The sequence below is a fragment of the Egretta garzetta genome, unplaced genomic scaffold (assembly GCF_000687185.1).
Source record: "Egretta garzetta isolate BGI_Z169 unplaced genomic scaffold, ASM68718v1 scaffold108, whole genome shotgun sequence".
In the NCBI taxonomy this organism is placed as follows: domain Eukaryota; kingdom Metazoa; phylum Chordata; class Aves; order Pelecaniformes; family Ardeidae; genus Egretta; species Egretta garzetta.
In genome coordinates, this window is record NW_009260614.1 from 7984097 (window position 1) to 7997553 (window position 13457).

Genomic DNA, 13457 nt, shown 5'->3' on the forward strand with positions numbered 1-13457 from the left:
CAGGAGGCAGAAAACTCTGAGAATACTTATTTTTCACATGAGACAAAAAGCACTCCCTTTCTGTCACTCACACACATCCACAACTCGGCTATGGATGGAAGAGCAGAGTCCAGTGGTCTGAGAGCTGGGATCACTTCCAGCTCTGCCACAGGGGCTTGCCATACAGCTCAGACAAACCTCTTCCTCTCTTTACCACCAGCTCCTGTCTGCGGCACAGACACCGCTATTAATATACCTACCGGGGGGGCGGCACAGAGGCATTTGCTCGTAATCATAAAGTACTTCGGCAGCTCAAAGATAAACACACCATCACCCGATGGCATCTAGCAGACGGGAGGGCAAGGCTGCCTCGCCAGCAGGACTGACAGCTCCCCCAGGGCTTCCCCCAGGAGAGGAGAGTGCCTGGGAGCCTGGTGGGCAGCAGGCACGACGCACAGGAGCTGCTTCCCAGCCCTCCGGCCGACGCCAGTTCACTCCATCAGCTGACCTTGGCCACTAACCACCAGCCTGACAAGTGGCCAACTGGCTCACGAGGGAGAAATCTTCCAGCAGCAGCTCTCTGGGGCTCAGCTTGATCGCCCACATGGTGGCTTTGACGGAAATCCATCAGCTGGAGGCCTCCATCTTTGGGATCTAAATCCCAAGCCATCGGCATGAGAAATGCTGCTGCCTCCCACCCAGAGAGTGAAGCCCCATCCCTGCTCCCAAACACGCAGCTCAGGCAGACCTGGGCACCTGCTGCTGTGCGTGTCGCGGGGCCGCAGGGAAAAACACGTCCCCTGGAAGCACCGTTTCAAACTCAGTGGAATAGATTCTGGTTTGGTTGCATCTCCGCTGATTAACACATTAAACCAACAACGGCAGAGACCACATACAGCCTCCTGGGTGGACGGAGGAGGAGAGGGGAGGACGATGAGTAATACTAGATCTCTAGGTGTCTTAATATGGGGAACAGCCTCCATGCTGGCCTTTCAGAGAGCAGCATCTCCCATCGCATCACCCAGCTGCCCACACGGACACAAGCAGCCACAGGCAATGCCACTCTCCCAACAGCCAAGGCCCTCTGAGATCCTTACAGCCCTTCTGGTGCCAGTGTGGGCACTGAGCATGGCCCAAGCTAAATGCTGCGAAGGCAGAGCCGTAAAGCAGCGCCTTCCTTCTGTGCTTGATGCCTCAGGCTCCAGGGAGATGCAATGGCATCTCACTCCTCAGATGCCTCAGCCAGCTCCACCGAGGCCCAGCTAAGGTCTCTTTGCTGTCCCTTACACACGCCGACACCCCCAGGCATCCAACTACCGCTCCACTTCCCCATCTGTCTTCAGCTGGAGAGTCCCCCCCACCCTTCTCCATGAGCAACTCAGCCATACAGAGAGCGGCTGACCCCCAGCCCAGTCCCCCTAAAGCAGCACGTGGTACCTTTGGGCTGGGAGTTGTACACTGCAAACATGTTGATTGCCACAAGCTGGAGCATGCGGGTGCTTCCGATGGGAGGGGGGCTGTGCTGCAGCAGGACCTGGAACTCCCTCAGGACCTCCTCGGCCACCGCAGGGAAAGTCTCCATCCTGCAGACAGAGAGAGAGTCTGTAGAGCGCAGGCTATGCCCCGGGGCACAGGGCGGTCAGTCGGCACAGCTCACTCAGTGTCACGTCTCCTGGGGAAGGGGGACCCCCTGGGGTGCTGTCTCCCATCCAGGAGCCATGGGGAATGAAGGTGCAGGCTGCGACAGAGGCAGCCGAAGCCTTCCTTAGAGAGTGTAGTGAGGGATCGCTCTGTGACTGACAGGCAGCATTCCTTTGGCAGGAAAGCACGGCCTTTATGAGTCATTTCTGACCAACCATTTTTTTCTACTGACTTCTACCAATCTGGGAGGGGTGCCAAGAGGCCAGCAGCTCACTTGGACCAGGAGCAGCCCATGGGACTCCCAAGGAACCCAGGCTGCAGCAAACTACACACACTGGTGCCACATTGCGGATGTGGCAATTCCAGTGCGTTGAAAGCTGGCCAGAGCGTGCTTCCTCCAGAACAGTGCCTGTCCCTGGGCTCTGCACCACAGGATTGGATCCCATGGCACCGAGCCCCGTCCCCCCCCAGGCTACACACTCCCCGGCACTGTGATTGAGCCCCTAATCTTCATCACTTAGAGCCCCACAGGACAGGGACTCGCAAACTAACGACAACGACTGGCCTCGTCTAGCTGCTGGAAACGTCAAGGCTGGAGCTGGTCCCTGCAGCATGCAGTGCTGCTGTCGCTCATCAGGACACAGCAGCCAGCAGCTGCGGTGCCACAGCCGGGGATGGGGTGCGCTTTCAACACCGCTCTCAAGCGCCCACGGAAATTTGACACATTTATCCTACTCTTCATCCAGCATCACTAAGGGAATTAGCTGAGGTTACTTATCAGAGCTGTTGGATCCTCAGCAACCACCCAGCTGAAGCGGGGTCAAAAACTGAACTGACTGCAAAGAAGAGCACAGTCAATTCACAAAAATGACTGAAACACGGTTGCCCACAACAGCCCTCTCAAAGAGGGTCCTCACCTGGTATCCCATGAAGATAACTTAATAACCAAGAAGCTGCCAAAAACCTTGGAAACTACTGCGAGGGGGGAAGGTCCTCCTGTCCCATTGCCTCTTCTGCTGAGCTTGCTCCTACACTAGAAAAAGCCACAGCTAGACCTGGCAAGAATGAGTATCTGTCTCACAGCAAGAGTCCGCTCCAGTTATCAGTGACATTGTACTAGCGTGCCCGCATGGGAGCGAAGGAGCCAAAATCCACCACGGGTGAGGCATCTGGAGCTGAGGCAGGCAACCTCAGGGGCCTCCATAGCAATTTCCTCTATCTTCCCCCGAGATATTCAGATCTTGTGATATCAGCACACTACAGGCTGGATTAGCAAGCCACTTCTGGTAACCCACACGGGCAATTCTGCTGGGCTTCCCCAACAGACTTTCAGGACAGTAATAGGCTCTATTTTTACAGACAGAAATGGCTTTCTTCTTAACCGTATTTCATGGATGCCTTTCAGCGGCCGGTTCTGCCTAGCAGCAGGGGTACTCTCTCCCCGGGCACTGTTTGCTGGAGCAGTTCAAAGTCTCTGCTACCTTCCCACGAACACGGGCTGTAACAAACAGGCCCCTTGTACTTTGTAGCTGTGCAGAACGGAGTAGCTCCGCCAGTACAAAAGCACTGCTCCCCCTGGAAGAGGCGACTTCCCTGGATTTGGGGCGCAGCCAGGGAATTAGAGCAAACTGATTGCTTCTAAAGACTTCCTAATTTTGAGAAATCTCAGACCACATCCAGCGTATCCAGCAACAGCCTCCTAGAGCAGACAGGACACTGGGGATGGAGGAGCCCTTTGCAAGATGGGTTGTTAGTGAGGAGATGAAGATTATTGCCATGGAATAATAACAAGAAGGAGCGAGGGCTTCCTCAGCCCTGCCAGCTGTGCTTTGATACCACAGCACATCTGGAACAGCATGCAGTAACCCCACTGAGCTCAGAACCAGCAGGTCAGGAGCAGAGCGGAAGCTTTTAATAAATTGCTTACCTGTGGTTTTAGGAGCAAAAGAGTCCGATTAGGGCAACATCATCTTTTCCATACTTTTTAGATAAATCACTGAAGATCCTGCCCAAAGAGGACTCAACTACTCCTTACCTTTTACCTATTTTAAGCGCGGAAGCTGTTTAGCAGGGCCGGACGATTTTCTCTTCCTGTGCCTTGGTATTACTTTCTAGTTCCCTTCTAAGTACTTGAGGGGATATTCTACCATTAAACATACTTGGGTTTTCTAAATGACTGTCCTGGGAAGCAACCGCCTCAAACGCTGCATCTTAATTTCACAAAAGTCTCAGGAGCCAAACGTGCAAGCAATCTCTGCAACATCCCCATTAATCCCCCTGCTGGCACGCGTTCAACCAGAGCTCGGCCGCGAGCACGGCCCCACAGAGCCGAGGACCAGCAGCTCCCCGGATGCTCTGCCCTCCGGCACAGACACACTACAGTTACCAAACCTTTCATGGGCTCTCGCAGCTTCCTCCTCTTTTCCTGCAGGCAGGAGAACATCCAGTTCTGCCTCCTCACTGCAGACCAGCCTGCTGCCCGCAAGCAGATAATCAGTACCTCGTGACTCAGGGAGAGATCAACAGCACCGGCAGCGAGCGGATTGTTCTCCCCCTCACCCTTGGACAATCGGATCTCCGACAAATTGGCCAGCACAGCTCCTAGTTCCCATTGCTTCATGAAGGGTCCAAAGTCAAGCGTGTGCCACTCCTGACTAGCCACCCCAGAGAGCACGTTGGATGGAGCAAGCGCTGAGGCTTCAGGCTGTGTGGCCGGGTCGGTGCTGCGTCCTGCACTGCTCTGCTCCCCCTGCTCCAGGAGGGAAAGGGGACAGGCCCAGACAGAGGCAGGGAACTGTACATCTGAGTCAGAAAATCTACAGCAGGGACAAGATGCCACTTTGCATCCATGCTACCTTTACTAAGTGGCCTAGAAAAGGTCTCCCAACCCTGTAACTCGTAGCCATTAGTTCCACAAGAGACTGAAGGAGCCAAGAGAGCTCATGAGGCTACATCTGCTTACGAGCAGCTACTGGCCAGGCTCAAGCAGAGACCACGATTGCCAGAGACCATCTGAACCCAGGTGAGGCCTCGCTACAACAGCCACTCCTGTACAGCCACCCCAACACCCGACAGCAAGGGCCAGTCTGGACCCGGAGCAGGGACAGCTCCTCGGGAAGCCCATCAGCTGCAAGGCTGAGCTCTGCTCTCTGGGTCATAAGGACATCCTGCAGGCTGGGATCTCAGTCCAGGCCTGAATAAGGCTTGCTTTGCTTCAAGGGTAGCTGTTCAATTACTTGAAACCAGTTTCAAACATTGCCAAGGGCACTTTGCATAAAACAGTTCCCACAGCCAGGGCAGCTCTCGGCTACGAGGAGTGAGGAGATGAAGGGCAAGGCTTGTCTTGACACGCTTCGGATGGCAGCTTTCGGCCACTGCATGGTTCTGCCTTGATGGCTTTGTGCTCCTAGCGGGCAGCAGCCACCAAGAGCCCCCAGAGCCACCGCTCTACTGGCTAAGAATGGGGGGAATCTGAGAGGAGGGGCAAAACCAGAAATTGAGGGGGATGGAGCATCGTTAAGTGATGGGACAGAGAGAATACAGCCTCGAGTCCCTCCAGTGTGCGTATCAGCCGGTTAAGCTCAGTCTCTGCCAGAGGGTCCCCGGTGCACAGGCAGGACTGGGCATTGAGGTGGGGGGATAAAAAGCCCAAGCAATAACCAGTGTGGATCGGAGGGCGGGTAAGGAGAATAAGAACCAGGAGGCTAGGCCTGCAAGAATTCACACCCTGTGCCCTCAGCTCCAAACACAGCTTAGTTGCTAACAATATTAAATTCCAAAAAGACTTGTAATGTAGGAAAATAAAATAAACATCCTGCACACTTACCCAATCCTGGTAAACAGCTTCCCATGGGCATGGAGAAAACTGAGGATGAACCTTTTGTTCAGCTGCATGGGAAAAGAAAAAAAAAAAAAAAAAAAAAAAAAAGAGGAGAAAACAATTAAACTCTCTCCGATTTCCTGTGAATTAAGTATGTCCCCAGTGACAGAAGAACCTGGCCTGGATGCTGGGGGTGGCACTGGAGATGGGAACCAAATGGACATGCCCAAACTCTTACAAACATCATGCACACAGGCACAGGCAAGTGCCAAACAGCTGGAGCGGGGAGAGGCGGTGGAGACACAGCACCCTCTGCCGGGTCCTGCGCTCCCTCGCAGGGCCACCCGCCCGGCGGGCACTGGCCCCGGGCACCTCTGGGCAGCCCGAGGGGCAGCTCTCGGCCAAAGGGCTGCAGGCATCCCCAAAGGCAGTCTTTCCCACTCGTGTTTCCCACCAATGGGAAAAATAAAATAAATAAATAACCCCAACCAACATCCAGAAGCAACTTGTTTGGAGCTCTGTGATTGCGGTGGAGGCTGAGCAGACCCTGGTCAGTGTGGAGAGGGAGCGGGACGTCCCTGCCAATGTCCTCTGCAGAGAAGCCAACACGGCGAGTTCAGCAGCAAAGCCAGGAGCAGCTTTCAGAAGCAAGGGGGCATTGGGGTGATGCTGCACCCCTTCATTTAACTCCAGCCTTAAGCAATTACGAAGAGGGAGATGGCGTTCAGAGGCATCAGAAAAGCCTCTGAAAGCCTGCAGCAGCGATGCTACTATTGAACCACCAGAGCAACATGGAGGTAAGGAGATAGAGGAGGAGCTGGCTGTAGCACATGGCATGAAGGCAGCTTCCTCCCCTACTTAGGTCCAGTAACACCAAAACCTGACTTGAATAATTCTACTGCTCTAAGCCACCTCTCTCAGCTCAGCAGAGCTCTGGGCTTTCCCAGTCCTTATCTAAACGGCTTTGAAGAAGGCTGTGGGTGGGTTAGTACTCTGCCTGGCCCTGGAGGTGGCTGTGTCACGCTAGGAGTGGACTGGCCTCGCTCTCACCTTCTCCACAGCCAGAGGCTTTCCTCTCGCACCCGCAGGCCTGCACAGCCTCAGCACAGTGAGAAAAGCCAGGCTCCGAGCTCCGCACGGGGGGACGCTGACCGGGAGCAACCCAGTCTGAGCACCACCGCTCTGCTCCCATTCACGCAAGACCTTTTAATATCTTGAACCCTTCTATAAAGGTCAGCAATGCTGCTTCCATTTACAGGGGGATCGGATGCACAGAAGGAGGATGAGGTTACCAGGCAGGGCTGCGGCAATGCAGGGCCAGGCACATGTCAGAGGGTGCAAGATGGCCACTGGCCGGTGCCTCCAGGCATCACCGAGCTCCCTCCAGGCCTGGCTGCAGGGGACGGTTATCACAGGCAGTCCCTAGCGCTGGCACTACCTCCCACCCTCATCTGCAGAACCCCTCGGCTCACACCATGACTTATGCCAGCTGCTCCTTGAGGTGAGATTGCTCGGTTAGGTGTAATTAACCCGGACTGCATTCCCAGAGGACCCATGCAGGAGAATGATGCCCTGCTGCAAAGTCACTCCTGGGCCATGTGCGAGTTTAAACATAAAACCTGTCTCATAAAACAAGCCAGACCAATTAAACTGGCCCCCGCAGCAAGGGGTTCTTGCTTACTCGCTATTTTACTGCTGCCCTAAAGAGCCCTTTCCACTGGAACTCGACTTTATTTGCCATCATTTTATTAACTCTGCAGATGAAACCCAGAAGAGACTGGGGAATACTGGGACAGCAAAGCCCTTACTCACTCTGCCAGTGAAATTTGGTTATAGCTGCTTCTCCACCATCTTCCTTAGGACACCAAGGGAGCTCAGAGCTTGAAACCGTTAACACGTACTTTTTTTTTCAGGCAACAGCGTGCATAGGTAGAAAGCTGGTTTGTAACCAGCCCCATGGCTCCAGCTACGATCACATATCCTGACAGAGACACGGCCTAACAAGTCTGAGCCCCTAGCTCAGGTCCAAGAGCCTCGGTGGGGTGGCGGGCAGTGCTCAGCCCCACAGTGAGCCCACGTGCTGCTGGAGGAGGGGGTCCATGCTTTGTGCTCTCTGATGGGGGATACAGAAAAGAGTGGGAGCTCCTGCCCTGACCCATCTCTACTGGAAAGCCTGGTACAACGCTGACAGGCTGCACGTGGGGGAAAGAAGAAATTGGGGCAGAATTTTTTCCTCCAAGGCCCACATTCACCCACAGCCCCAGGACCGCTCACCCTGCAATCCCCGCAACACTTTACTGGCAGCGGGGGAGTACCAAAATTCCCCGTTGAATGGAAAGTGACGCCCGCACCCAGCGGGGATGTGCCCAGAGAGCTCCCACGGAGATGCCCAGCTGTGGGAGGGCTCACCAGGACATCAGCTTCACCCCCATCTTCTCACAGCAAGTTTCACACTCAGCCTTTTCATTTACAATCCCAAGGACTAACCAGTCACACTCCACAGGAACCAGTGCTGAACTGGGACATAGATAAGTGCATTATATATAGTTATAATTTTTTAAAAAAGGAAGCAGGATACCTGCCTCTAGGAAAGAAGCACATTTCATACCTCTTGCCAATTTAAGCGTGAACCTAGCAAGCCCAGGCAGAGACCTGTGTACCCCAGCACTGTGGCATCTCAAGCAGGCACCTTTCACCCTTCTTTCATCACTTTTTCTCTCACAGCCTCAAGGTTTTGATGAGCTCATCACTTAACTTTGGACCTTTCATCTCCGAGTTCACACTAAGGCCAAGGGCTGCTTTGACTGGGCTTTTCTCTGAATGACTCCTTCTCTAGTGACTCACCTGTCCCTCAGTCTCCGGGAGCCCTCCCTGCTCCTCCCATCAAATGCCGCTTCTCACGGCGAGAGGGAAACAGCAACTTCCACCGAGCAGCCCAGCTTTGGGGCAAGGAGGAGGAAGTCCCATCACCTGCTGTTCTGCATTCGCACGGTGGAGAGAACACTTCCCCAAAGCCCTGCTAACATGCTCGCTACCCTGATGGTGCTAGCATGAGACCTGCAACAACTTCTTGCCTTCACCTCACTCACTGTGCAGTCCAAAGGCAGCCCCCTCCAAAGCCTTCCTGAAAATGGTCCTTGCGCCGGTACCAGGATGCCAGGGGAAGACAGAGCTCCCTGCGCGCTTACGTCACTGCCCTTGGCAGGCAGCTTTGCTCCTTGGGATGGGGAACCAAACCTGGCTGGTTCCAGTTGGTCGCTTGGGAAGAGCCTACCACGTAAGGCTTACACAACAACGAAACTATGTCAAAAAATGGATTTGGGCCCTTCCAGTTGAAAAGTGGGCATCACAGATATGGAAGTTATGAGCATATAGTGAAGGCATTAGTTATAAAAACAAACCAGCTGTCAAGAAGAAGAAGGGGTCCCTGCACACAGTAGTGCCTGAAGCTGAAAACAGCTGTTTCGGCTGTCATGAGTCAGCATGTGCAGACAGACTAAATCCACCTGGGAAGAGGCAACCTCACCAGAGGAAGCAGCCCACTGCTGCTTGGGGAGCATTCACACACTGCACCGCCAACCAAACTGGATTTGTTACCATGGAAGAAATCAACAGTGACTAACAACTTCTCGCGGAGCAGCTAAGCACAGAGATAGCAACGGTCCTGGAACAGCCAGCTCAAAATCACCGAGAGGCCATGAGGAGTACGTCCTGACAACACACAGAACAGAGGCGGTCAGACAGCTTCAGGAAAGGTTTTTCATGTCTTGAGCCAGAAAAGAAGAAAGCAAGACCCAACCTCAAGAGACCACGCACTGACCAAAAAGGGTTGAGAACAGTGTCTCCTACCCCAGCACAGAAACACTGGAAATGCCACTGGGGTGCGCAGGAAAAGGAGTGCCACAAACCGGGCCGGGAAGCAGAACTGCCGTGCTCAGACCCATTTGGCTCACTGCAAGGAGTGCACAGAGCTTTGGCACCTGAGCATCGGTCCCAGCTGTGAAGGAGGCACCAAATAAGGGAAGGATTCTGGAGCAGCGACTCCTGGGGAAAAAGCATTTCAAGTTAAAAATTGTTACTTCAGGTTTGGAAGTAAATTTCAGGATCTGGTCTTTATCAAGCGAGGCAAACTTTCTTCAACATCAGCAAAGCATCTGTGGAGCAGAAAGTGGTGTCAGAGTCAAAATAGGCTGCAAAAGACAAGTCCATTAATCAAGAGACCAGATGCAAAACTGCCTGTAACAAATGCGCTGTCTCCACCGGAGTGGAAGGGACTGGAGCACAGCGGGACGTTCTCCTGAGTCTAGGGGTCTCCTCAGTGACAAGGGGTTGGGATACAGACCACAGAGCCACACAGCTCTGCTCCAAAACACGTACCACACTCATCCCAAATATTTTCAGGGTTTCTTGGGCAGCCAGGCTTTTCCAGGCACAGCTTCCTTGCTGAGAACTCCGAAATAACATCCAGGCACCCAAACCATGCCATTTTCTCACTCCCAGCTCACAGGCTAGATATACCACGTTAACTATTGAGATTATTCCTCTCTTCCACAGGCAGCTCCTTCAGAGCTTTACACCACCCAGTCCAACAGCAGCAGTGAGGCCGCTATGTTTCCTGGAGACACCTTTACAAATATGAGCCTGAGCCTCGATCCCACGCCATCCCAAACTTGCAAGGCACAGCTCTGGCTGGTGTTTTCCACAGCAGTATCCCACCAAAATTACACTGAGCACTGATATCAACCTTCCTGAAAAGCCCGAGATGCTGCCGTGGGCTCAACTGGCAGGATACCTGAAGGAGGTTTTTACTGTTACAGGTGCAATCGCAACGAAGTGCTGGTGAAAAGTGTGTTGTGCAAATGGCTACCTACATAAAGGAGACGAGACAAAAAGGCTATTAAGATTGTCTGGCATTTTTGCAGTATTTACAAGGTACCCACAGAGCTATGGGCAAATTCCAGCTGGGCTAATTACCATTATTACTCCTCTTCATATACCACCTGCAACCACAAACGGATACTGAGCTCACCTTGGCTGCTTCTTGCCACGTGTTCTAGCACGGGTTTCTGTTTAGCAGTCACAATGTCCTGCCCTGAACCAGGTTCATTTCTGTGGCATTAGAAGCCATTGCAGTGAGAATCCTGATACTTAACATCAGATGCCACACAAATGTAAAATCCAATTTGCTGTGACATGGAAGAAAGAGGGAACCCTGATGTATTGGAGACTCGAGACATACAAAATTAATTTCCAGGTAGAGAGACCTTGAGACACTCCTGCAGCTTCCTGATCTTTTGGACTGCAGCAGCCACAGCTCCAGGACCCATCTCATGGCTGTAAGAGTTGCAAGTCAGCAACCCAGCAAGAGAAAAAAAGGCATTTAAGAAGCCCCCCCAGCAAAACCAAGGAACTGTTGTATTTTCCCTTCATTATTGCAGGGAGCAGGTGAGCGGAGAAATACAAGGAAGAAAATTGTGCACTTTAGTAACGTAAAAATCAAGCAGTGGTGACTTCAGTGGCTCCGAAACAAATAGCTGGCCTATAAATAAATTGAACGTTATTTAATAATGAATTCACTAGTCAAACTTTCAATTTAAGGAAAACGGGTCAAATAGAACATTTATATGCACGTTATTTCCTTTTCAACCAAACTGGTATCTAAGTTTGTTTTCTATGAATTAGTAATACGCAACGTTCTTGAAAAAAAAATATTACCATTAAATAGATTAAAAACCGATTAAGTAACCTGTTAAAAAGCAGCGGTCTTCAGGGACCCTCACTGAACTGGATGGAAAGAGGTTGGTAGAGACTCATTAGCAACATTTTTAATCAATGAACTGAAAGCAAATTCTGCTGTCAAACCGCCTATGACACAAAGGCAGTAAGTAACGATGGCTACAGCGCGTTTACACAAGGTTATTGTAATTGCTTCGAAATCTGGGGTTTTCCAGCATCAAATGTCATGTTCTGCATCTGGGATCATGTAAAATTAAGTCTCCAGGAGACCATGCCCAAGGCAGCTTCTCCAGAAAGGCTCTAAGGACTACAGTGGCTGAGCGCCCGACGCGATGTCCGGTAAAAGGGGTTAACACGTCCCTTAGATGTATGAGCAGAGAGCGGGCACTGGACAGCACGTTTGCATCTATATACGGCACTGGCGAGGCTGACAGTGAAATACTGCACCCAGTTCTAGTGCCCTTATTTTAAAAAGGATGCTGAAAAATTGGAAAGGGTCCAAAAAACAGCCATAAAAGTGATTCAAAGGCTAGAAATGATGTCTCGCAGTGAAAAACTTAAATAGCTCAATCTGTTTAGTGTATCAAAAAAGACTGGGAGGCGATTTGATTGCAGGGTGCGAAGTGCCTCCGTGGTACTTAAGGGCTCTTTACACTCGCAGAATAGCAAAGGCCAAGAACAAACTGGAAACATTCACTCTGGAAATAAGGTGTAAGTGTTTCAGAACCAGTGCAATTATCACTGGAATGAACTCCCCAGGAAAAGGGTAGATTCTCAAGACTGGATGTCTTTCTGGAAGTTTTGCTTTAGTCAAACTCAAGTTTTTTGGCTTCATACAGGAGTAGCAGAGTGAAATTTAAGGACCTGTGATATACAGGAGATCGGACTAGATGATCTAATGGTCCCCGCTGGCCATAAACTCTATGAATCTAAGCAAACATGCCAAGGAGCCCTCAGCTGAGGTATCAAGTTAACTTTCAACACAAAACTTTTCACAAATTGGCTCTGGTGCCGCAGGTCATTTAGGATACAAGCTCAGCTCTTCAAGGCTGCATCTGGTTAAGCACTGAAAGTGAGATGACCCAGGCAGAGCCATTCTTTGTCCAGCAGGTAAGGGGGAGGCCATGTGCTGTGCACTGAAGCCCCAACCAGCAAAAAGCAGCTTATACTCAAAGCCATACTGTTTGCCAGGAATAAACAGCATCCCCTTCCTGCGATAGAAAACTGACACTGAGAAATGTGTGATGACTTCTGGTTATAAGAGATCTCCTGTTAACGTAGCTCAGGGTGTTGTCAGTCTTCTTCACTACTCCAGAGTAGATTATTTGAGGGGTTAAAGGACGAAGGAGGGAGACAATATGAGAAATTAAGAAGGGTGAAGACCAAGAGATCTAACACTGAAAGGCTTAGGATGGAGTCAGGCCAACAGAGAAGACATTTGGACAACAGGCTGAGCAGAGACAGAGCCTTCCAGAAGGATGACAGCATTATCGCACGCAACCTTCATGCTCCTGCTCTCCCGGCCACACTCACCGGCAGGGATAACGGGAGCCACTCACAGCCAGCCTGTGCCCCAGGCTCCCACAGCCCGGAGGTAGTTGTCCACCCTGCTGCATTCCTGGAGCACTTCTGGAGCCTTCACTTCTACCTGGGCGGTACAACACAGGGCACGAAGACATCTCCCTCTCCACTTTGAAGCATGCAGCAATGAAATCTGCTGGGGAGGAAGAGTGGAGCCAAGGACAGAGGAAATGACACAGATTCCAGCAGGTTCCACTCCCTGATCCTCCGGAAGGAAGTTTCTTTCCTAATACCCACCTCCACAGTGGATATGGAGCCTGTCTGGAAATGGTTCATTCAACACTGAAGAGAAGTAAACATTCCCCATAGCAGAATTAAGAGGTTTGGCTGTGGAACATGAGGTGCCCATCCCAAAAGTGTACAACAGACAGCAGAAAAAGTTGGCCTGGGCCAACTTCAGACAAAGATCAAGTTTAGACTAACAAAAAAAAAAAACCAACCTCAAGAGAAATCACTGTCTACAGCCTTCACCCTGCTCTGGGAGATTTCCCAACCCTGCTATTAGGCATTTTACTTCCTTTACCAGTACTGCCAATTCTGGCAGTATTCTCATCTGAAGTGCAAACTTCCCTCCCAACACCACTCTGCAGAGCCTGGATCATCAAATCCGCTGCCACGAGAAAGGACTAATGTGCAGCAGCAGGAGGGGGTTTGGTTACACACAAATCCCTGGCTGATCAGCACCAGCAGGAGAGGAAAT

The 13457-nt window shown here is 51.7% G+C and overlaps 1 protein-coding gene across 1 annotated transcript in view; it reads right to left on the reverse strand.

Moving 5' to 3' along the window:
• Positions 1-13457, reverse strand: part of SMG6 (SMG6 nonsense mediated mRNA decay factor) — a 126100-nt gene that overhangs the window by 91895 nt on the left and 20748 nt on the right. Inside the window, 2 exon segments of the mRNA XM_009645160.2 lie at positions 1417-1562; positions 5447-5508. Coding sequence (XP_009643455.2) covers positions 1417-1562; positions 5447-5508 — 208 coding nt within the window.